Source organism: Cetorhinus maximus, chromosome 4 (genome assembly GCF_964194155.1).
Source record: "Cetorhinus maximus chromosome 4, sCetMax3.hap1.1, whole genome shotgun sequence".
Lineage (NCBI taxonomy): Eukaryota > Metazoa > Chordata > Chondrichthyes > Lamniformes > Cetorhinidae > Cetorhinus > Cetorhinus maximus.
In genome coordinates, this window is record NC_135882.1 from 91,235,200 (window position 1) to 91,260,688 (window position 25,489).

General features: G+C 40.4%; 1 protein-coding gene across 11 annotated transcripts in view; it reads right to left on the reverse strand.

Annotated features, from left to right (window-relative positions):
- Nucleotides 1-259: 259 nt before the first annotated feature.
- Nucleotides 260-25,489, reverse strand: part of tgs1 (trimethylguanosine synthase 1) — a 71,443-nt gene continuing 46,213 nt past the window's right edge. For all 11 annotated transcript variants that reach the window (XM_078540482.1, XM_078540488.1, XM_078540485.1 and 8 more), the window contains one exon: nucleotides 260-431. In XM_078540482.1, coding sequence (XP_078396608.1) covers nucleotides 321-431 — 111 coding nt within the window. In that variant the 3' untranslated portion in view covers nucleotides 260-320. The remainder of the gene's footprint in view (nucleotides 432-25,489) is intronic.

A 25,489-nucleotide genomic window follows, 5' to 3' on the forward strand; every position in this document is an offset into this window, starting at 1 on the left:
TTGTGCATCCTCGATTTTCTTTGCTTCACCATTGGTGGTTCTGCCTTTAGCTGCCTAGACCCAGAGCTGTAGAATTCCCTCCCTAACCCTCTCTCCTAAGCTTTTGGTCACCTGTCCTAATATCTCCATACGTGCTTCAGTGTCAAATTTTTTTCCAATAATTTTGTCTGTGAAGCACCTTGGGATGTTTTACTATGTTAAAGGTACTATGTAAATGTAAGTTGTTCTTTTTCTCACTGGAATGAACAGTATATACCACTTAAGCAAAAAGTTTTATTAGGATCAAATATTAATCATACAATGTTGATCTTTAAATTGCTCTACTCATTTCGTATTAAGTCACCAAAATAAGCAGTGATTGTCTTCAGTTTATTATTGAGAAAATTCTGTTCAATTTCTACTCGTCCTCCTGCTCCAGCTAAGGAAGCCACCTGCAACAAGTAAATAAGAAATCATGTAAGCAGAGGATAAATGCAGCATAAAATGAGTTCCAACACTCAAGTCACATTATAAACTTATTTTAGGGTTTATTTTCAAAGTTAGTTTTCCCTCTGGTGCAGTTGGTTCTTACCCCAAAGAACGGGAAGCTAAGAAAAAAGAAAAAAAGCCTTCCATTTAATTAGCACTTTTCACAAACATTGGACATCTCAAAGCGCTTTACAGGCAATTACGTACTTGTGAAGCGGTGTAATTGTTGTAGTGCAGGAAATGCAACAATCAAGTTGCTCACAACAAACTCCCACAAAAAGCAATATGATAATGAACAGATAGTCTGATTTTGTTGTATTGATTGAGGGATAAATATTGGCCAGACCACCTGTTCTTCATCAAAATAGTACCATGGGATCTTTTACATCCACCCTAGAAGGCAGACGGCTTAACATCACATCCAAATTATGGCACCCCCGACAGCACAGTACTCCCTCAGTGACCCTCTGCACTGGAGTATCAGCCTTAATTTTTGTGTTCAAGCTCTGGAGCGGGACTTAAACCTGGAACCTTGTGGCTCAGAGGTCAGCATGCTATCAACTGAGCCACAGCTGACAAAGAAACTAAAATAAAATTAGTCACAGAAAATTAGAAAATGTAGTCAAAATTTTTCAGGAGACTACATAGCTCGAGTTTTATTTCCAAGTGTTCAATCTATTACCAACTGACGGAATCACTGATATAACAAAATACTATAGATGCTGGAAATATCAAATAAAAACAGAAAATGGTGGAAATGCTCAGCAGTTTTGGCAGTGTCTGTGCAGAGAGAAAGAGTCAACTTTTTAGGTCGATGACCTTTCATCAGAAGTGGGAAAAGTTAGAAATGTAATAGATTTTAAGTAGGGCAAATGAGGAACGGTGAAAAAAAGAACACAAGTATGTGATGGGATGGAAGACGGGAGACATCAAATGACAAAGAAGTTGCTGGGGCAGAGCCAAAAGGGAATAGTAATGGGTCAAGTAAAGGAACAAAAGAAAGGTAAGAAAATGAAGTGCAAGGTCTAATAATAAAATCAAATTTTATTTTTGCAATAGGCTGATCTTACTTGCTATAACCCATCATCTAAAAAAACACTAAATGCTAAACTATGTCTTCCTTTGTGCCAGGGAAGAAAAGAGCAAGGAATCCATGTGATAGAACTGTATGGATTATAAAGCATGAAGAATGCAGTTCAGGAAAATAGCTTTTTCCAGTTTGACACTTTAAGCCTACAGTGATCAAATAAGATGCTTTAAAACACAAAACTGCAATCCACTGTTGCATGAAAATGAAATCTCTCTGCCAGACTTAATATTTTAAATCATCAGCCTAAATGATCTACAATTTTAGACAACACTGGCTGCATATTATACAAAATGTTGGTACCTCCAGCAGCAGTAGGGAGTAGCCATATCTCAAATGCTCGAAGTACCAAGCAGAATTGAGATAAACCTTGAAAATAATTTTCGATAACAAAAGTATCATTTTTTCTTGTCTGATAGATGGTTATATTTAATGACATGGAACATGACTGCTGATCAAGACTAATCAGATAAAAAACACCGTCTTATCTCACCCCCCACCGTCCTGTCAATCCTCCACCCTGCTTATTTTACCCTCTGAGCCCATCCTCTGCTACCCCAGAGCGCTCCAATTTCTGTTCTCTTCGCTTTAAAAACTCTTCAGGATCAAATTAGCTGATCACTGCTGCCTCTAAAAATTAAAACTAAGCAACAGAATCACTGTGGATTAGCAAGTCCTGCCAGTCACTGGGCCCACTACACCAACACCCTGCTGTGCTCCCAAATTAGACGCTAGCAACATAGTTTTGACCCCACCATAAAGAGATAAGCATCAATAAAGATCCTTCTTACCAGCTCTTTGGCCACACTGCAATCCAACTCCGATCTGACTACAAATCTCAAACTCTGCTGCACTGAAAACTTGCCTCTGTACCTCCATGTCACATGCTGCAACCCCTTGCATTGAGATTGGGTTCCCCCATACGATGCAACCATTCCTAGTCTTTATTATAAATCCTGACCCACTATATTAACATAAACCTACTGGTACCCCTGTTACTATTACTTATACTACTTCTGTATGGTAGGAGGGAAAAAAAATCAAATATCAATATCCAAGTCAGATATCAAGGCCAAAGCTTCCAGTGAAAAAGCATGAAACCATGTAGGCTGTTATGAAACCATGAATTTCCTCTCTGGGTAGTGTTCAATGATGTCTGATCTGGAGCTCAGCAGTCCCATTAGGATGCTTTAATTTTCCATGGAGAAGGTGGCAGTATCTACCATGCCCGGTTCAGAGGTGATTGATGGTTGTCCAGTGCTTGAGAGGAAAATTTGATCTTTCTGGTTGCATTGAGAGATCCTCTATGAGGAATCCACCTCGGTATGTTGCAGCTTTTTTAAGCATTATATTACCAGGGCAGAGGGGAGATCGTTGAAGGGGTTTGGCAAAATGGCCTTCACATTCTCTCCCATATCAATCCCTGGGACCTCTTGTTCTTTCCTGGTATGAGGTCTCAATCTCTGCTAGCCTAGGAATTAACCACTAGATTCTCTTTACTGTTATTTTATATCACTTTACAAATGGCATCTCCCTACTCATTTTAAATCTCCACCTCCACCAAGCACTTTATTCACACTCACATTTCTTTGTGCACAGGACTTCACAAAAAGAAAGAGATACCAATTTCAGTAAAACAGCAAAAGAACATGAGGGGGATATGTCCAGGCATAGTGGAAGCAGTTAGGAGAGTATCCAAACTTACAAAGAAAGTGAGTAAAAGGATAAGAGACAGCAAAAGATGAATGTGTGTGAAAGAGAGAATATGGGAGATACTTATAGGAAGATTATTTTCCTGAGTAAACAACACCACAGGAGTGAGGTAGTTAGATTAGATTTTGAAGTGATCAGACAAGAGAGAGAGAAATGCTCCAACAGCTTGTCAGTAATAGCTAAATGGGAACAGTTGGGACAGAGAGCAAAATGTGCGTTCCTGAGAATGAAGGAAGAAAAGTATGGACCAGCTGGAATGTTTCACAAAGAAGAAGCTGTTTAGCACCATGGAACCAGAGTACTTAGCATCAAGAGAAACTTGCTCCCTTCCAATCTTTGTTTTGCTCTGTTTTGTTAACTGCCATTGGTAACACAGGCTTGCTGAAACCACTAAGCAAAAGAATACACTTCAGGGTTTTTTTTTTATCTGCCACTGTCAGTCTTTATACTGTCAACAGTTTTGGTAGCATGGTTTTTGTTAAGTAGACGGAATGGGGGCTGGGTCATGTGCGCAGTGGGCATGGCAGAGGGGGAGGTGGCGTGAGAGGAGGAACAAATGTGAGGTGTTTTTGGTGGGGAGGGTGCAGGAGGTGGAGAGACACATGTGAGATATACTTGTCTGAGCTGTATGCCAGAAACATGAGGTATTCATGTGAAGGGTGCATGGGGGTGGGATAGGGGTGTCTGTGGATGTAGGTGGTTATATGTGTCTTTGGGTGGCCGTGGATGCAAGGACGTGGGGACAACTTGCAGCAACAACACAACCATACAATGTTGCAGCTGTGGTTTTACACTGTACCATGTAAAAAGAGTACTATTCAAGTTGGCTCCAGAGACCAATCCCACGGTACATACTTTTTAATTAATAAATGAACACCTCAACTAAGTTTTTAATCCATCATTATGCTAATTATTCCTATACCAATGCCAGCACTAATGTTTAAAACTGTAGCAGTTTCTTAGCTGTAAATCCACCAAATAAAAGAAATGCAAGTGTTTTATGCTTCTCAGTTCTAGATTCACAGGCAAATTGTGGTAAATGATTTTAAAAAAGCAATATGAAAAGCTGAGTTCAACTGCAAAAATGTATCATTCATTTTGTACCTTGCCTAATAAAATAACTGACTAGATTTACTGCCTATCCTCTGGGGGAAAAAAGGTAAAAATAGAGGAAAACAATCAGGGAAACAAATAAATTAACCATCTTCAGCAGTTTGGTAGATAAACAAGAACAAAGGTGAACAGTAAATAACTTGTTTTTCACAACCAGTATGTCCCCATAGAGAATTATACAAAGGGGTTAAATTTCTATATTTACCCACATAAGACTTCCTCTTTCCGTTTTGCACGAAAACAAACAGTAACAAAACACAGACATGATCTATAAACACTACATACTTCACTAGAAAGATTCATCCAGTGGAATCATTATTAATGTAACAGGGAGCTTCATAGATGCTAAGCTAACAATGAGCAATGGAGGCTTTCAATGAAGAGGTCATTTTCATTCACGAGGAAGAAGAGCATCCAAAGCTACAATTGTCTGAGTGTCTAAATTTAGAGATTAAAAAGAAACAGAAAAAGGCTTATGAGAAATGATGTGATGTGATGTGATATGGGGAGGCGGTAGCATTAAGGTAGGCCCAGAGGCCCACGGTAATCCTCTGGGGACCTGGGTTCGAATCCCACCACGGCAAAAGTTGGAATTTGAAGTCAATAAAAATCTGGAATTATAAGTCTAATGATGACCATGAAATCATTGTCGGAAAAACCCATTTGGTTCACTAATGTCCTGCTGTCCTTACCTGGTCTACATGTGACTCCAGAACCACAGCAATATGGTTGACTCTTAAATTCCCATTGTATCAGTTGTATCCAACTACTGCAAGTCTAAAAGGAATGAAGCCGGATGGACTACTCGGCATTGACCTAGGCACCGGAAATGACAATGGCAAAGTTCTCCTTACTAACATCTGGGGGCCAGTTAGTATAGAAAGATACAGCACAAAAGAGGCCATTTGGGCCATTATTCCTGTGCCAGCTTATTGAAAAAGCTGTCCAATTAGACTTCACTTCCCTGCTCTTACCTTATATTCCTGATTAATGCCACTTGCTGAGCAAAAATAAATTAAAAGAGGCATGTCTTGTACTCATCAGGAAAAATGCAAGAATGCCAAATTTCAAACGACCACAACGATTTTTGTTCAAAACAGGTGCAAGGCTTGAAAGGCCTGAGCTTTTTTGAATTATCCAGAAGAATGGAGAGCCTACAGTCTCCGCCTCAGTCAGAGTGGACTTGCCAATCAATCAGCACCCCTTTTCTCCTGTAGTATAACTTTTGTGGTCGTTCAAAATTTGGCATTCTTGCATTTGTCCTGATGAGTACAAGACGAAAAGCTTCAGCAACATGTCTCTCTTTTCAGCAATATTCAAGTTCTGTAAAAAATAAATTAACAAACCTGGTCCAAAAAACTTGTGCAGAACTTGATTAGGGACTAAAAAGGACATGTCCTTCTGCAGGCAGGAGACATGGCTAAGGTACTAAATGAGTGCTTTGCATCTGTCTTCTAAAGAGGGTGCTGCCAATATCAGAGTAAAGGAGGAGGTAGTAGAGAAATTGGGTAAGATAAGAATAAATAACGAGGTATTTAGGTGTCTGCCAGCACTCAAAAGGCTTTGGCACAATCTTCCAATCCTCTTTACATAGGGGGAGTGATGTCAAAGGATTGGTGGAGTGCACATATTATAACCCTGTTCAAAAATGGGAAGAGGGATAAACCCAGCAACTAAATGGCTCGTCAGCCTGACATTGGTGGGAAGGAAATCTTTAGAGACATTAATCTGGGACAAAATGAACAGACAATTAGAAAAACATGATTAATTAATGAAAACCAGCATGATTCATTAAAGCCAAACTGTGTTTGATCAGCTTGACTGTATTCTTTAATGAAGATGATTGACGAGGGTAGTGCGGTTGATGTTACGAACATACAAACATGGAGCAGGAGTAGGCCACTCGGCCCCTCAAGCCTGCTCCATCGTTCAATAAGATCATGGCTGATCTGGTTGTAACATCCCACCTACCCTCGATAACCTTTCACACCCTTGTTAATCAAGAATCTATCTTGCTCTGCCTTAAAAAATATTCAAAGACTCTGCTTCTCCTGCCTTTTGAAGAAGAGTTCCATAGGCTCACGCCTCTCAGAAAAAATTTCTCCTCATCTGTCTTAAACGAGCGACCCCTTATTTTTAAACCATGACCCCTAGTTCTAGATTCTCCCACAAGACCCCTCAGAATCTTAAAGGTTTCAATCAAATCACCTCTTACTCTTCTAAACTCCAATGGATACAAGCCTAGCCTATCCAGCCTTTCCTCATAAGACAACCCACCCATTCCTGGTATTAGTCCAGTAAATCTTCTCTGAATTGCTTCTAACACATTTACATCTTTCCTTTAATAAGGAGACCAATAGTGTACACAGTATTTCAGACGTGGTCTCATAAATGTCCCGTACAACTGAAGCATAGCCTCCCTACTTTTGTAATCAATTCCCCTCACAACAAACGATAACATTCTATTAGCTTTCCTAATTACTTTCTGCACCTGCATTCTAGCCATTTGTGATTAATGCGCTAGGACACCCAGATCCCCCTGAATATCAGAGCTCTGCAATCTCTCACCATTTAGATAATATGCTTTTTCATTATTCCTGCCAAAATGGACAACTTCAGTTGCCCACATTATAGTCCATCTGCCAGATCTTTGCTCACTCACTTAATCTATGTCACTTTGTAGCCTCCTTACGTCCTCTTCACAACTTACTTTCCTACCTCTCTTTGCGTCATCGGCAAATTTAGCAACCATCATCCAAGTCATTTATAGGAATTGTTAAAAGTTGAGGCCCCAGCAATGATCTCTGTGGCACACCATTTGTTACAACTCACTAACCTGAAAAAGATCCACTTATGGCTACCCTCTGTTTCCTGTTAGCTAACCAATCTTCTATCCATACCAATATGTTACACCCCTACAACATGAGCTTTTATTTTCCGCAATAACCTTTGATGTGGCACCTTGGAAATCCAAGTACAATATATCCATCGGTTCCCCTTTATCCACAGCACATCCTTCAAAGAAGTCCAATAAATTGGTTAAACATGATTTCCCTTTTACAAAACCATGTTGACTCTGCCTGATTGCCTTAAACTTTCCTAAGTGCCCTGCTGTAAAATCTTAAATAATAGATTCTAACATTTTCCCTATGACAAATGTTAAGCTAACTGGCCTGTAGTTTCCTGCTTTCTGTCTCCCTCCTTTTTTGAATAAAGGAGTTATATTTGCTATTTTCCAATTTAATGGAACCTTTCTCAAATCTAGGGGACTTTGGAAATAAAACCAATGCATCAACTATCTCACTAGCCACTCTTTCAAGACCTTAGGGTGAAGTCCATCAGGACTTGGGCATTTGTCAGCTTGCAGCTCCAACAATTTGCTCAATACCACTTCTCTGGTGCTTGTAATTTTCCTGAGTTCCTCCCTCCCTTCCATTTCCTGATGTACATATAGACTGCCAAAAGGCAATTGATAAAGTACCCCATAACAGACTTGTTAGCAAAACTGAAGCCAATGGGAATAAAGGTGCTATGGCTGCATGGACACAAAATTAGCAAAGTGACAGAAAGCAGAGAGTAATGGCTAACTTTTATTTTTCAGACTGGAGAGAAGCATGTAGTGGTGTCCCTTATGGGTCAATGTCAGGACCACTGCTCTTTCTGACATGTAATTATGACCCAGACTTGAGTAAATAGAACATAATAAAGAAGATTCCAGTTGACATGAAACTTTCATAGTTATTAAACAGCGATGAGGATAGTAACAGACTTCAAGAGGACAGAGTGGTAAAATGGGCTGTAACGTGGCAGATGAAATTTAATGTTGGGAAGTGTGAAATGGTTAATTTTGGTAGGAGGAATGAGGAGAGGCAATATAAAATAAGTGGCACAATCTTAAAAAGGATGCATTTACACAAGTATTTGAAGGTGGCAGACAAGTTGGGAAAGCTGGTGAATAGGCATACGGGATCCTTGGCTTCATAAGAGAGGCATAGAGCATAAAAATCAAGGAAGTTATGCCAAACATTTAGAAAAAAACATTGGTTAGGCTTCAACTGGAGTATTGTACACTATGCTGGGCATCATACTTCAGGAAGGATGTCAAAGCCTTAGAGAGGGTGCAGGAGAGATTGGTGGGAATGGTACCAGGGATGAGGGACTTCAGTTACATGGAGAGGGAGAGATTGTTCTCTTTAGGGAAGAGAAGGTTAAGAGGAGATTTGATTAGAGATGTTCAAAATCATAAAGGAGTTTGATAGAGTAAATAAGGATAAACCTTCCAATTGTAGAAGAGTCAGTAACCGGTGGACGCAGATTTAAAACAATTGGCAAAATGCCTAGAGGTGACCAAAGGAAAAAAAAATACACAGTAAGTTATGATCTGGAATACCTGAAAGGACAATGGAAGCAGATTCAATAGTAACTTTCAAAAAGGACTTGGGCAAGTATTGAAGTGGTAAAATATACAGGGCTTGGGGAAAGAGCAGGGGAGTGGGACTAATTGAACAGTTATTTCAAAGAGCCTGTAGAGATATGATGGACTGAATGGCCTCCAGCTTTGCTGTGAGATTCTATGATTCTACGGTTTGAGCAAAACACTCCTTCAACAGCACCTTCCAAACCTGTGACATCTACCACTTTGAAGGACAAATGCAGCAGATGCATGGGAATACCACCAATTGCAAGTTTCCCTCCAAGCCACACACCATCCTGACTTAGAAGTATATTGCAGTTCCGTCACTGGGTCAAAATCCTGAACTCCCTTCCTAACAGCACTTGTGGGTGTACCTACACATGGCCTGCAGCAGTTCACCACCACCTTCTCAAGGGAAATTAGAATTGGGCAATAAATTCTGGCCTAGCCAGTGATGCGGCCACCCCATGAAGGAATGAAAAGAAACTGAACTGGCCGATTTGAAAGGGGTATGGTTTGTGCCAGAGAATTTTATTAAAAAAACAAAACTGCAAATATTATCTCAAACCAGGGATTCTTGACTTTTGGCAACATCAATATTGTGTGCCCTGGAATGGCATTAACAGTCAGTCAAGGATGCATCACATTTTCTACATTGTTCTCAAATGTCTGTTGTTATTGCTGAGCAAGGAGGATGCAGCTGCATAAGCAATTTAAAAACTAATACTTGTCTTCAAAAAAATTACTGTGATCTAAATCCTAAATGATAGGTTCATTAGATTTTACTTGTTGAACAAACAGTGACAGAACAATTTCAAAGTTTAAGGAGTAGGTAATTATTAAAAGTTTCAAATTTGGTCCCGTGTGTGTGTCTATTAGGATAAAGAAAATATTTACTGATCAACTTAATCAGATCCTGATTAGAATGCACACTTGATGGCAATATTGCAGAAGATCCAAAAAATTGCTTCATAAAGAGAAGGAACAGAGGGCTAGATTTTACATGCCCAAACTGGGCATGTCCCTTCCTGCCCTCCACCACAATGAAAGATGCCAGTCTCCGATAATATGTGTGGGCGGCGAAATTAGCCGCCCGCCATTTTGAAATCATTAATTAACAAACTATTAAGATGGTTACCAACCCAATTATCAGCAATTTTTTATTGCCCACTGCAATTTTTGGGCATTGGGACAAAAAAAGTTTGGGAGTCTTTAACACCAGCTTTAACGATGTGGCACAAGGGTGGTAGAAAAGTCCTGCCACTGGGACCATGGTTGAATGTACCAGCAGATTTTAAGAGGCAAGGTGGCAGCATCTGTGTGTATTTTTGATGACATTTTTGGGGCCTTCAATGAATAATGAATAAACAAGATAGAGTGGCCCCCTCAGTTTCCATTTCACCTAACTCACCGCTCCTGCCCCCTCCCCCCCACAGTGACAGTGAAGGAATGGCGATATACTTCCAAGTCAGGATGGTGTGTAGTTTGGAGGGCAATTTGCAGGTGGTGCTGTTCCTCCTAAGTGGTAGAGGTCACTGGTTTGGAAAGTGATGTTGAAGGAGGCTTGGTGAGTTGCTGTAGTGCATCTTATATATGGTAAGCCCTGCTGCCACTGCACATCAGTAGTGGAGTGAGTGACTGTTTTAGGTAGTGGATGAAGTGCTGAACAAGGAGGTTTGCATTGTCCTGGATGGTGTTGAGCTTACGTATTGTGGGAGCTGCACTTATCCAGGCAGGTGAAGAGTATTCCATCCTGACTTGTGCCTTGTAGATGGCACAGACAGGCTTTGGGGAATCAGAAGTGTTCGGCATTGCAGAATTTCTAGTCTCTTGTAGCCACATTATTTATGTCACTGGTCCAGGTAAGAATCTGGACAATGGATTTTGATAGTGGGAGTTTCATTGATGGTAATGCTGTTGAATGTCAAGGGGAAGTGGTTAGATTCTGTTTTCTTGGAGATGGTTATTTTGTTTGTCCTTGTGTGTGAATGTTACATGCAAGTTATCAACCCAAGCCTGAATTTTGTCCAGGGGTCTTGCTGCATGTGGGCACACTGCATGCTTCAGTATCTGAGGAGGTGCAAATGGTACTGAACATATCACGTGGAGTGAGTCAAATTGACTGAAGATTAGCATTTGCGATGCTGGGGATCTTAGGAGGAGGCCAAGATAGATCATCCACTTGGCTCTTCTGGCTAAAGACACTAGCAAATGCTTCAGCCTTATCTTTTGTGCTGAATGGCTGGACTCCACCACCACTGAGGATGGGGATATTTGTGGAGCCTCCTCCGCCAGTTAGTTGTTTAATTGTCCATCAGCATTCACAACTAGATGTGGCAGATTACAGAACTTTGATCTGACCCACTGATTGTGTGATTGCTTAGCTCTGTATATAATATGCTGCTTCTGCTGTCTAGCAAGCAGGCAGTCCTGTGTTGTAGCTTCTCCAGGTTTACACCTCATTTTTCGGTATGCCTTGTGCTGATCCTGGCATGCTCTATGGCACTCTTCATACAATTTATGTGGAGAGACTGGAGAAGCTGATGCGGTTCTTCTTGAAGCAGACAAGTTTATGGGGAGATTTGATTGAGGTTTCAAAATGATGAACAGTTTTGTAAATAAATAAATAAAGAGAAACTGTTTCTAGTAACAGAAGGGTTAGTAATAAGAGGACACAAATTTAAAAAGGTTGGCAAACAAAACTAATACAGGAAGTTGTTATAATCTGGAATGCACTGCCTGAAAGGGTAGTGGAAGCACATTCAAGAGTAAATAGTGAAAGGGAATTGGATAAATAATTGAAGAAAAAATACAGGACTTGGAGAGAGAGCAGGGCAGTGGGATTAATTGGATAACTTTAGCAATTAGGTGATAAAGGAACGATGGGCAAATGGCAGCCTTCTGTGCTGTATCGTTCTATGAAATATGTCAGTGAGCAAAACCACAAGAGATCATCATCTGCATGTAAATCCTGTAAGTCACTGCAGAATTCAAGTCTACCTATTGTACATTCAGCATATGATATATCAACGAGGAGACAGACATTCTTGAGGGTTGTAAGGAGGTAAGAAGCAGGGGGTGGGGGGAAAGCCATTTAGCAGGTCTAGATCACCCAATTCGTTTAAGTCCAATTGCTGAAGCTAGGGAGACAATTTTCTTATTGATCTTGCTTTTGTACCAAGACCAGAACCCTGTATCATTTATATGAGAAATTTTACAGTTTATTTTCAAAGTGCACATTCATTACAATAATTGGAAGCCTATTTGCAAGTTTGCAACTTCATATACTAATTATGCCTTACACATACAACAAAGTTTTCTTGGCTTATAATAAATTCTTTTCAATGTAAACATGGATTATTTACATCAAAACATCAAATTTCCTTTCAGAATCATACATTCAGCCTCTTTATTTTTTATAAAACAGACTTAATGCATTGATTAAAGAGGCAGTACAATCTCCATTGCTTTTTTTTTGACACACCCAGCCAACCCAATGTCATTATATCAGGACCAGACATTTCCTGGCATAAATTTTCATCTTCCTTTAGGCTTCCTGCATAAAATGGGTTTGTCTGTAGCAAGTATACAATGATTTGAAATTTTAATTAAAAACGCATCTGCTCATTGTTTGATCATTCACATGTTTATTCCGTGCTATGCAGTAAGTCCTTGCTTAAAGTTAATGTTCCTGAAAAGTACAACTTTAAGTTGAACAATATTAAGTGAATCAGATTTTCCCATTACAACCGATGTAAAAGCTATAGTTACATTTGGTGGGATGTTTCCCATCAGAAATAGAACATTAAAATATTGTACCCTGTAAGTTGAAATACTGTACATTCCTAAGTTCCGAAAACTTTAAAACATAGTAAATTTAAAAATATGAAAAATATGCTAACTCTATCTACTTACGTCCAATAGGCCGACCCTCTCTCTTGCTGATTCCCTGTCCAACTCTCCCGCTTGCCGCTTCTTCTCCCGAACCCTTGCTGTGAGTGAGGGCTCAGGAGAGGAGTTGGGAGAGCAAGGTGTCCCTGATGGTCTAGTGGTTAAGGTTCAGTGCTTTCATAGCTGTGGCTTGGGTTCAATTCCAGGCCAGGGAACAACTCATTCTTCTTCAAAAGGCAGTGGAAGCAGAGTCTTTGAATATTTTTCAGGCAGAGCTAGATAGATTCTTGATAAGCAAAGGGGTGAAAGGTATTTGGGGGTTGGTGGGAATGTGGAATTGAGGTAACAATCAAATCAGCCATGATCTTATTGAATGGTGGAGCAGGCTGAAGGGGCCGAATGGCCTACTCCTGCTCCTAATTTGTATGTTTGTATCCATGTTAGCATGGAGTGAGTGAGTGAGCGCGAGGAGATACGAGTGGGAAGATAGGGGAGGGAAGCAGCGAGCGAGGGAGGGAGGAAAGCCCCGGGTTGTGGGACAGGAGGTTGCCTCAGGGGGTGGGGTAGGAGTAGGAGAATCTGATAAAACTAATCTCATAAACAATCTCTTTTGTAAAAAGGGAAAAAAGTTGGTATGGACATGTTAATATCCAAATGATAGCTTCATGATCTCTTGGAGCTATGTATTTGAGTTCCTTTTGTTTTCGATTTCATTAAAGATCGATTCTTCCCAACTATTTCCATTTGAGAAAACACCTGTCTTTTTTTTTAATATGGGTACAAGAAACCAAAATTAATGTTCCTTTGGTTCACCAATGCATGTCTCATTAAAGTACGGATGATTATGGGAGAAGGTGCATTAGCTTGGAAAAAAATCACTCAAATGTGAAGTATATGTGAATTAAAACATTTGTTATCTAATGGTTAGCTTGGTGGTATTCTCCTTATCGCACAGTTGGACCTTTGAAAGTCAATATCCTGACGTGTTTATCAGTACTCACTTCAAACAGAAGTATTTAGGAATAAGAAGCTTGAAATTAGCAAAATAAAATCAAAGAATGTGAGAGTGCGCTAATTGCTTGCAATTAATTTTTAAAAGGAGGTGCAGATGTGAGACTCATTCCCAATAAGTTAGCTTGTGCCAAGTAGTTAGAATTTTCATTTTGGAGAGTATGGAGATTTATTTATAATAAATTAACAAAAACATCTTATATATAGATTGCAAGTTTTACATAAACACACACCCCTTTGGTACTTGTGCTGTCTTATCTATCTAAAGAAGAAATCTTAAACAAATTCAACACAAATACAGAAGGTAATGTTACTACATAACTGCATCACCTGATAAAGGAGATAGTGACAATGAAAATGAAGCCCCTGAAAACAAAAGGTAGCCACTGAGAAAATCTCAAGAAGAGCTCTCAAAAATAAATTCTGACCCCTGTGAAGTGTTCGTCACTTAACAATTAAGAACAGACACACATGCACATATACAACTATCTGCTTCTGAACCTCAACTTCCTGTGTAAAAAAACAGAAGGTTCCTTTATTCCTTTTTCTACGCCATAGGGCAATACATCCGGGACTGAGCAACCTTACTGGCAGGTTTATTTTATATAACACTTATTCATAACTAAAATGTCCTTTTACAAAAAAATCATAAACGTTAGGCACTAACATCGCATTTCCTCTCCCTTTAGCCTGGAACAAATCGGTCAGGCGGTTTGCAGATTCGCTTTGGTCTAGAGAGGAGTGTTGGCTTAGGTATCTCAGTTTGTTTGCTTAGAAATGAAAGGTTCTGCTGTTCCACTTGTTTCTGTTCAGGTTCAACAGTTGCAGCTACAAGTACTACAGATTTGTCAGTTGAATCAAGTCAGGTTTCACCAACTGGAGCAGATGTTTCCCAAAAATCTTCCACGGGAGATCCCTGGAAATTTGGTCCCTTGGATTTGGCTTCTCTAATCTGGTCAGTGTGTCTCTTCCAGATTCCACAGGAAGATTCAACATCATAGGTCAGTGGTCCTCGACACTTGATGATTCTTCCCAGGAGCCACTTTGGTGTTCCACAGTAATTTCGGACCCAAACAGACTGATCCAGATTAAACTCTCGAACTGGTTTATTTGTGTCATGTGACCTTTTCTGATCAAGTTGCTTTGAACCAATTTTCCTTTCAAATCATGACACAGTAAATCCTTTCTGGTACACAGTCGCCTTCCAAGCATCAGCTCAGTAGGAGATACACCTGTTAATGAATGTGGAGTGTTACAATACATCATCAAAAAGATCTTCAGCTTCAACTTCCAATCTGTTTGCATACCCCCCTTCAATATAGCCGTTTTGAATGTCTGGGTAAAGTACCCTGCTTCACCATTTGAGGATGGGTGGTAAGGCAAGATGAGAATCTGCTTGATCCCATTGTTTTTCAGGAATGTTTGAAATTCACATGATGTGAACTGAATGCCATTGTCAGACACAATCTACTCCGGCAATCCAAAAGTAGTGAACACATTCCGGAGAGCATCAATGGTCTTTGCTGAAGTAGTCGATTTTGTGGGAATAATGAGGCCACTCTGTGCGGGCATCCACCACAATCCGGAACATATGTCCGAGAGGTGGTCTGGCAAAGTCCACATGAAGTCTCTGCCACGGGTGGTCAGGCCAAGCCTATGGATGTAATGGTGCGGGTGCAGGAGAAGACTTCATTTCTTGGCATGGAAAGCAATCACTGACTATGTCTTCGATGTCTTTATCCAGGTGTGGCCACCATACATGTAGACGAGCTAATGCTTTCATTTTGACGATCCCCATGTGACTAAGGTGAAGTTCTTCCAGCACTCACGTTTTGAATTTGAGGAATAACAACTCTGGTTCCCCATAACAAACAACCGTCTTGCAGAGTCAGCTCAAATCTACGCATGTTGTAAGGTTTAAGCTCAGTAGTCACTTCTTGAGGTCCACACCAACTCTTCTGTGTGTACAGGTAAACTTTGGAGAGCATTGCATCCCTCTGTATTTTAAGTTGAATGTGATCCGCTTTTACAGGTAATGTCTATTTAGTTCACATTGAAAGCAGTGACTTCACTTCAGGCTGTAGGGCTGTGATGTAATGGAAGTCTGGAAAGTGCGTCTGCATTTCCATGATTCTCAGTAGAGCGAAATGTAATTTTGTACTGGTAAGCAGATAAGATCGGTGCACACCTTTGTAGGTGTGCAGCAGCAAGTGTTGGGGTTTGAGACTTCGGGCTAAGCAACTAGGTTAAAGGCTTATGGTCTGTAATTAACGTGAATTTATGTCCATACAAATATTGGTGGAACTTCTTGACTCCATAGATTCATCCAAGAGCTCCCTTCTCAATTTGGGCATAATTTTGTTCTGCCTTGGACAATGTACATGAGGAGTATGCAACGGGCCTTTCACTGCCATCAGATAATGTGTGGGAGATGACAGCTCCAACAACATATCCAGATGCACCACAAGCCAGGCTGACAGGTAACTTTTCATTGAAGTGTTCCAGAACTTTAGCAGAAGTGAGCTCTTGCTTGAGTTTCTTGAAACTTTCCTGACAGGCTTGTGATTAATCCTATTTTGCATTTTTCTTCAGCAGATTATTCAGTGGTGCTGCCTTGGTAGCCAAACTGGAAATGAACTTGCCTTAGTAATTCACAAGTCCCAAAACGAATGAAGCTCTTTAACATTTTCGGGCTGTGGTGCATTTACCTCCACCTTTCTGGGTGAGGTTGAGAGGCTAGTTTCATCAATCACATGTCCCAGTTACTCTAATGAGGCCTTCAGGGACGAGCATTTGGATTTCTTACAGCTGATGCCATATTTTTCCAGTCTACGCAGGGCCTGGCCTAGGTTCTCTAAATGAGTTGGGAGGTTTTTCCCGGTGATGAGCATGTCACCTTGGAAGCAGATTACACCAGGGAGGCCCTGCAGTACTTTGTCCATGGTCTGCTGGAATAAGGCTGGTGATGACACGATTCCAAATGGTAGTCGTTTGTATTGATACAGACCTCTGTTGTGTGCTGATGGTTGTATACTTCCTGGAGTCTTCGCTCAGTTGCATTTGCAAAAATGCCTGTGATGGGTCAAGCTTTGTGAATAATTCACGTTCATTCAGAGCAGCGAGTACTGATGCACTTCCAGGAAAGGATTAATGGTGATTTTACAGTCACACATATTTCGACAGACCCATCATCCTTCACCACTGGGACTATTGGAGCTGCCCACTCTGCATAATCAACTTTCTCAATTATATGAAAGTTTTCAAGTAGTTCTAGTTCCTGCTCAATTTTCTGTCGCATTGAGTAGGGAACGGAACATGGTTTGAAGAACCTTGGAGAAGCTTTGGCCTTGACAGCAAGTTTGGCTTCAATGTCTTTAATAACTTCAAGACCTTCTTTGAAGACATCAGTGTGCTTGTCTAACAAGGACTGCAACATGGGGTTGCAATGCACTTTATTTTGTTACAGTCCAGCCGAATTTCTTTTAGCCAGTTCCTACCCATAAGCGATGGATGAACCTGTTTCACAATGACCAGTGGCAACATTGCTATTTGATCTCTATATTTAGCTTGAACGGAGATTTTTCCAAGTATATTCACAGGCTCACCAGTAAAGGTGCTAAGCTGGAGAGGAGTGTTTTCTCCAATGGGCATTTCTTGAACATTTTCTCCCATGTCTTCTCTGAAGCAATAGAAACAGATGCTCCAGTGTCAACCTCCATTTCAACCATTTTACCATTTAAGGCAATGCCAAGTTTTAGTCCTTCATCTAGTTTCAGATCAGGCTGAATGCAATACAATTGCTCTTCTGTATTGTCACTGTTAGTTTCGCTTTCTACCTCGTCTGGGCTCGCATTACTTTTGTATTTTATTTCCAAGTAATGCATCTTTTTAAACTGTCTGTTTATTTTCCATCGCGACTTGTCTGTGTGCTCCACGTAATGCCCTTTCCTTGGCGGTACTGTACACAGTAGATCAGTCTTTGATCTACATGCACGCTGTATGTGTCCTTTTTTTCCACAGTAGCGACAATCAGCGGTTTTCCATTTACAGACTTCATGCATCATGCCCTATTCCATTAAGTGATAACATGTTTGGAAGTGAGTATACCCTGACTTTACTGTTTCAACTTTGGCATTGTTAGAATGCACTTTCAAATCTCCAGCTTGTTTCTCTGCCATTTCTATGCTTTGTGCAATCTCAAATGCTTTCTTCATTGTCAACACTTGCTCTGCTAATAATCTATGCTAAATTCTTTCATTTCTTAGTTCACAACCCAAGCAATCATGCAATGCTTCTTTCAGGTAACCTTTAGCTCACAATGTTCTGCTAACTTTCTCAACTCAGCCAGGAACTGGGAAACTGACTCACTTCCATGCTGTTCTCTTCGGCGAAACTTGAATCTCTTGGCAATAACTGCTGGTCTGGGATCGAAGCGCTTTTTCAAAACGTCCACAAGCTCTTTATAAAGATTTTATCTGCTAGCTTGTCAGGAGCAATGAGATTTCTCAGTAAAGTGAAATTTTTCGATGTCTGTAAGAAACACTCAGGCCTGCTCTTCCTCTTCAATCTCATTTGCAATGAAAAACTGTTCCATTTGCTCAACATAGACTACAAAGTCTATGGTAGCTGGATCAAAAGCCTCTAAAGCCCCTATTAATGGTGATCCCATCCTCATTGCCATTTGAACAGTTTTGTCACTTCTTAACAATTAAGAATACACACAAACACACAGCTATCTACTTCTGAACCCCAACTTCCTGTGTAAAAAAACAGAAGGTTCCTTTATTTCTTATTCTACACCAGAGGGCAATACATCTGGGACTTAGCACACCCTATTGGTAGGTTTTTTTTATATAACACTTCTTTTTTAACTAAAATGTCCTTTTACAAAAAATCATAAACATTAAGCACAGACATCACACCCTGCTGCATACCAACTTGTAAACTGAAGGTAGACCCAAATCAGTCTCGAGCCAAATCAGATTATTTACAATCTTGGTACACCATTTGAATCCTAAGCTGAGCTTCCAACCAAATATTTGCCCCATCAAATACAGGTTAATTAAGGAAATCAAGCATGGATTTCCTAAGGGAATATAATGTTTAACTAAGATAAAAGCAAAAAACTGCGGATGCTGGAAATCCAAAACAAAAATAAAAATAAAAATAAAAATACCTGGAAAAACTCAGCAGGTCTGGCAGCATCTGCGGAGAGGAACACAGTTGACGTTTCGAGTCTGTATGACTCTTCAACAGAACTAAGTAAAAATAGAAGAGAGGTGAAATATAAGCTGGTTTAAGGCGGGGGGTGGGACAAGTAGAGCTGGATAGAGGGCCAGTGATAGGTGGAGATAGCCAAAAAATGTCATAGACAAAAGGACAAAGAGGTGTTGAAGGTGGTGATATTATCTAAGGAATGTGCTAATTAAGGGTAGAAAGCAGACAAGCAAGGTACAGGTAGCCCTAGTGGGGGTGGGGTGAAGGAATCGAAATAGGCTAAAAGGTAGAGATAAAACAATGGATGGAAATACATTTAAAAATAATGGAAAAAGGTGGGAAAAGAAAAATCTATATACATTATTGGAAAAAAAGGGGGGGATCGGAAAGGGGGTGGGGATGGAGGAGAGAGTTCATGATCTAAAATTATTGAACTCAATATTCAGTCCGGAAGGGTGTAAAGTGCCTAGTTGGAAGATGAGGTGCTGCTCCTCCAGTTTGTGTTGAGATTCACTGGAGCAATGCAGCAGGCCAAGGACAGACATGTGGGCATGAGAGCAGGGTGGAGTGTTGAAATAGCAAGCGACAGGGAGGTCTGGGTCATGCTTGCGGACAGACCGAAGGTGTTCTGCAAAGCGGTCGCCCAGTCTGCGTTTGGTCTCTCCAATGTAGAGGAAACCGCATTGGGAGCAACGAATGCAGTAGACTAAATTGAGGGAAGCGCAAGTGAAATGCTGCTTCACTTGAAAGGAGTGTTTGGGCCCTTGGACTGTGAGGAGAGGAGAAGTAAAGGGGCAGGTGTTGCACCTTCTGCGGTTATATGGAAAGGTGCCGTGGGAGGGGGTTGAGGTGTAGGGGGTGATGAAGGAGCGGACCATGCCGCCGGGGGGGGTGAAGGGAAGATGTGTTTGGTGGTGGCATCATGCTGGAGTTGGCAGAAATGGCGGAGGATGATCCTTTGAATGCGGAGGCTGGTGGGGTGATAAGTGAGGACAGGGGGGACCCTATCATGTTTCTGGGAGTGAGAGGAAGGTGTGAGGGCGGATGCGCGGGAGATGGGCCGGACACGGTTGAGGGCCCTGTCAACCACCATGGGTTGAAAACCTCGGTTAAGGAAGAAGGAAGACATGTCAGAGGAACTGTTTTTGAAAGTGGCATCATCAGAATAGATGCGACGGAGGCGAAGGAACTGAGAGAATGGGATGGAGTCCTTACAGGAAGCGGGGTTTAACTAACTTGGAGTTTTTGAAGGGGTGCCAGCGAGGGCTGATGAGGGCAATGCTGTTGATGTGGTGTACATGGACTTCCAAAGGCATTTGATACAGTACTATACAACAGACCCAGGAGCAAAGTTATAGCTTGTGGAATAAAAGAGAAAGCAGCAACATGGATACGAAATTGGCTGAGTGCCAAGTAGTTTTTAATAGATGTTTCCCAGACTGGAGGAAGGTTTGTGGTGGAGTTCTCCAGAGGTCAGCGTAGGTGCCCTTGCTTTCCCTGATGTATATTAATGGCCTAGACCTTGGTGTACAGAACATAATTTCAAAATTTGTGGATGATATGAAACTTGGAGCATTATAAACTGAGGGGAAGATATTATAGAAGTACAAAAGGATATAGACAAGTTAATGGTATCAGTGGACAGGTTGCAGATGAAATGCAGTGTAGAGAAACATGAAGTGATTCATTTTGATAGGAAGAACATGGAGAGCCAATATGAAATAAAGGGTTACAACTCTCAAAGGGGCTTGGGTGTATATCTGTGTAACCCATGAAGGTGGCAGGACAGGTGAGAGAGTGGTTAACAAAGCATACAATATCCTAGGCTTTATCAATAGGGGCATAGAGTACAAGAGCAAGGAGGTTGTATTGAACTTATATAGGACACTAGTTCAACCTCAACTGGAGTATTGTGTCCAGTTCTGGGCGCCGCACTTTAGGAACCATGTGAAGGCACTGCAGAGAGTGCAGAAAAAATTCACGGATTTGGTTCCAGGAATAAGGAACTTCAGTTAGGAAGATAGATTGGAGAAGTTAGGACTGTTTTTCTTGAAGAAAAGGCAGCCAGAGAGGAGATTTGATAGAGGTAATCAAAATCATGAGGAGTCTGGACAGAGTAGATATGGAGAAACTGTTCCCACTTGTGAAAGGATCGAGGATGAGGGGGCACAGATTTAAAGTAATTTGCAAAAGAAGCAAACGTGATACGAGGAAATACTTTTTCACGCAGCGAGTGCTTAAGGTCTGGAATGCACTGCCTGAAAGTGTGGTGGAGGCAGGTTCAATTGAGGCATTCAAAAGGGAACTAGACTGTTATTTGAAAAGGAACAACATTCAGGGTTGTGGGGAGAAGGCAGGAGAATGGCAAAGTAAATTGCTCACTCAGAGAGCCGGTACAAACACAATGGGCTGATTGGCCTCCTTCTGCGCTGTAAAATTTCTGATCAGTGAAGTGCCTGTGGATATTCTTGTACTTTAAAGCTGCTATATAAATGACTGTTTCTGCAAGTTTATGAAATTTATTACTTGATACTACAGACAGTAAGATATATGCAAACCTCACTGTGAAAATGTTAATATGTTCAAGTCAGATATTGATACAAGATAAACCAAATTAACTTCTCCATCCATTTTGCGAAGGATAGGAGAAATGCTTATGGAGCATTTGCAAGGTCATGGTATTTAGTACACACAAAGGATCTTTCTTTTACAGTGCTCAGGCCATGTCCTCATGTCCAAAATACTGGATAGTAAGACTCCTGATCATAGGCATCCACTCATGAGTGAGACTGTTGATTGCTGAAGCCGAGAAACAATCTCGAGCTGACCAGAAATTTGTAACACAATTTTTACACTGGATTGGGGCTACCCACTGTGTAAACTGAGGTGGGGCAAAATGGTTCTTTGTAAGCAAAAAAATCATACCTACCAGAAAGTCAGCAATCCACCTGCCTTGAATTTATAATGACGAAGCAGGTTTGGCAAGCAAGAAGAGGGCATGATATTTTATCACAAAGAAGATTTTCATCCAAATACATTGAGCAATGTGCAACAATGCTTTTCTCCCCAACTAATAAATGCCACTGAATACTGCACAGTCGTATTCACAATTTATGCACCTTTTATACCAGTCCTCTAGATTAATGCTTACCAAGGGGATCAGGAGCATTATTACTTAAATGTTCCAATTGGCTCTTTAGTTGCAAATGCATTCGAACAACATCATTCTCACCAGAATCACACTGTTCCAAATGCTGCATTCCAGAAATTAGTTACAAAACCAAAATAAGGCTCTCATCTAGTATTCACATGCAAATTGGGAAAATCACTCCAGAAGACTTTACCAGGTCATCGGAAATCCCCTAAGTGAGTACTGCAGTTTCTGATAAATCAGGAAATTAAGCAAAAGAGGGACTAAGAATGCTGCTTTATGCAAATCAATCCCTCATGGAACATAACAAATAAAAAGTCTGCCGTCATTGCAACTAAAAACAACCATGCTCCAACTTTAATAAATCACTGCTGAATCTGCTGCGCTCTCTGCAGATCATTCAAATCAAGCCCAATTAATCCATATTTTCTTTACAAACGAGAAATAAACTCAAAATTAATGCCAGGAAGCACAATTGGGTTAAAAAAATAAATTTGGCACAATACTATTCTGCAAATCAAACCAATAATTACAAATTATGTAAAAAGAAAAGCTGCATCAACATGTTTAACCATATTTCTGATGGAGCTTTTACAATTAAAGAATTTCTTAAACGTTTAGTAGTTCAAGCTCTGAGCTTGCTCTGTGAAATGGATTCTCAACCGGAAGCAGATAATTGCTTACTGTATATAAGCACAATAATAGCAGAGGGCTGTGGCTTCCCTTCCAGTGGAAAGAAACATTTCTTTTTCTGATAATATCTGAGGCAAATAGTTATTCTGTACAGTTAGACAATTTAGTGTTAATGTACTTCCAAGATAAAAATACATTAAGCATTTGGCTAGATCCAGGTCTGTAGATAAAAGCTTCAAGTACAAAAGAATGCTGCATGCTATTTACTGAAAAATGTTTTGCAACTAAAACATCAAGGAACCCCATTGCAGAGCCCGGTTTCAATGCTTTGATGTCAGAAAAATAACCTGTGATCATGAACTATACGTAGTTTGATTGTCATTTTCATTATTGGTAAAACAGCACAAAGTTTTCAAAAGTAGGAGTGTGTGTAATACAAAAAAAAAATCAACAATAAACCAATTTGTGAAACAAAAAGGCAATTCAAGAGGAAACTTCCGTGTTTTTCTGTTATTGATTTCTACATTCAGCATTCGCTGCTGCAGTGATGTCGTAGTGCCAGTACAAGAGTCACTTTGAAAGTATTGTAAACGGACTTTCAGAAAGAACTCAATAAGATTCCACACACGAGACCGTTGGTTCAAATGGAATTGATGGTAATTTATTAACCTGGTTAGGAGATTGGTTAAGCAGTTGAAAAGAGAGTATGGATAACGAGTATTCTCTCAAATTGAAAGGAAGTGGCTAGTGGTGTCCCACAAGCATCTATGCTGGGGCATCAACTATTCACAATTTTATTAATGACTTGGAATACAAAATAGAAAGCCAAACATTCAAATCTGCCAATGACTCAAAGATTGGTAATATAGCAATTAGTACAGGTGGGAACATAAAATGAGTGAGAGATATCGGAGCATGACACCTACTCAGGATCACAAATTTCTGCCATGGTTCTTCATGTGACTGAACAGGCTAATTCTTGACCAACAGATCTTTGGGCACATGGGCAGGATGTCCCATGAGGTAGTGGGATCTGGAGTGCAGGATTTACAGCGAGTGGGGAAAAGTATGGAAAATGAATTTCAAAACAGTTAAGCATTAGGCTATTTTGGATCAATAAAGGATAGATTTGAGTATTTTGCGAATGGTCTGAAGCTAGGAACAGTGGAGGCACAAAGAGATTTAGGGGCCAATGTACATCATATCATGTCCAGTACAGATTATATCATATTCCTAACTTTCAAGATATGGATTTCAGTCAATGTGAACTTTCTGAAAATTACTTTAAAAAGTGAATATGTTGCATCAAAGGTGGCTGCCAAAGGTCAGGTGACCTGTGATTTCTGCACAGAAAAAAGATCAATGCATGTCTGAACAAGTTTCTGGAAAATATTTAAAAATGTAAATGATCGTGGGTGGTGTACCCTCCCTTAAATAGCATACTGGAGATGAAACCACTTGTGAAATTTACAGCCCCACTGTCTGTGTATTTACCAAAACTCAAAATCAACAGCCACTAGATGCTGTGTCTGCGAGCTCGACCTTTAATGAAGAGAGGTGTAGAGAAACCAGTTTATCACTAGGTGTGAACAGCCACCATGAAACCCCCATTGCGTAGCAAGGCTTCTAACTTTGAATCATTTTATGTGAACAATAAGTATTCATCATGTGGTCACATGATCAAAACAGACTTCAGATAACGAATCTTATTTACTTCAAGAGCCAGGCAGAAATAGATCCATTTGGAAATCATCTGGACAAGAAGGGCCATTCCTCCAAGCAGAAGAACAGAACCCTTCCTGAACAACTAGCCAACCTAGTCAGTGCAAGGGGGACTAATTCGCCTCCAGAAACTTAGCCATAACCGCGCCTGAAAATCCAGAGACTTCAAACTTCCATCCATCTCCAAAGATCCAAAAAAGGGAACCCATCCAGGCCTGCATCGTGTACATCTTAAAGGGCTACTTAACCGTATGATTTGCTTCTTGTTATTTTGTTAATAATCTAGCTGCATGTTTCATTGTCCAGAAACCATCTCTACTTGTGTGCGTGTGTGTGTCTTTGCGCGTGAAGGAGCAAGCATTTTTCTTTGTGTTTACATTTTGGGGAATAAATTTTGCACGAATAAATGATATCTTTTCTGATCTAAACTTACCCGAAAGTCTGCTTCGTGTCTATTACTAAAAGTCACAACACACAGAGAAACATCAAATTTAAAACATTTCTTCTGAAACACACATTTTGTTGCAGACAACCGAAATGTGAAGAAAAAGGGAAAAAGCTATCCCACCATCTCATCTCTCTCCTCATCCGTAATAATAGATTAAAATATAGTAGTCAAATACAAGAAATAATCAGAAAGGCTAATGGAATGTTAGCCTTTATAACTAGAGGCCTAGAATATAAAGAGAAATATGTTTTGCTACAGCTATACAAATCTCTGGTTTAGACCAAATCTGGATTATTGTGTACAGTTCTGGGCACAGCACCTTACAACAGATATACTGACCTTCGAAGGGATGCAGTTCAAATTCACCAGAATCTTATCAGGATTAGATAATGAGCAGATTACATAAAGTAAGCTTGTATTCCCTGGAATATAGAAGATTCAGGGGTGAACATACAGATCAGCCATGATCATCTTGTATGGCTGAACAGACTTGATGGGCTGAATGGCACTTGGCACTGCAGCAATGTTATAGTGCCAGTACAAAAATCACATGGCCCAGAGTAAAATGGGATCATGCCTAATCAAACACCTGTTTGAAAAAGTGGATTATTTGGATCTCTG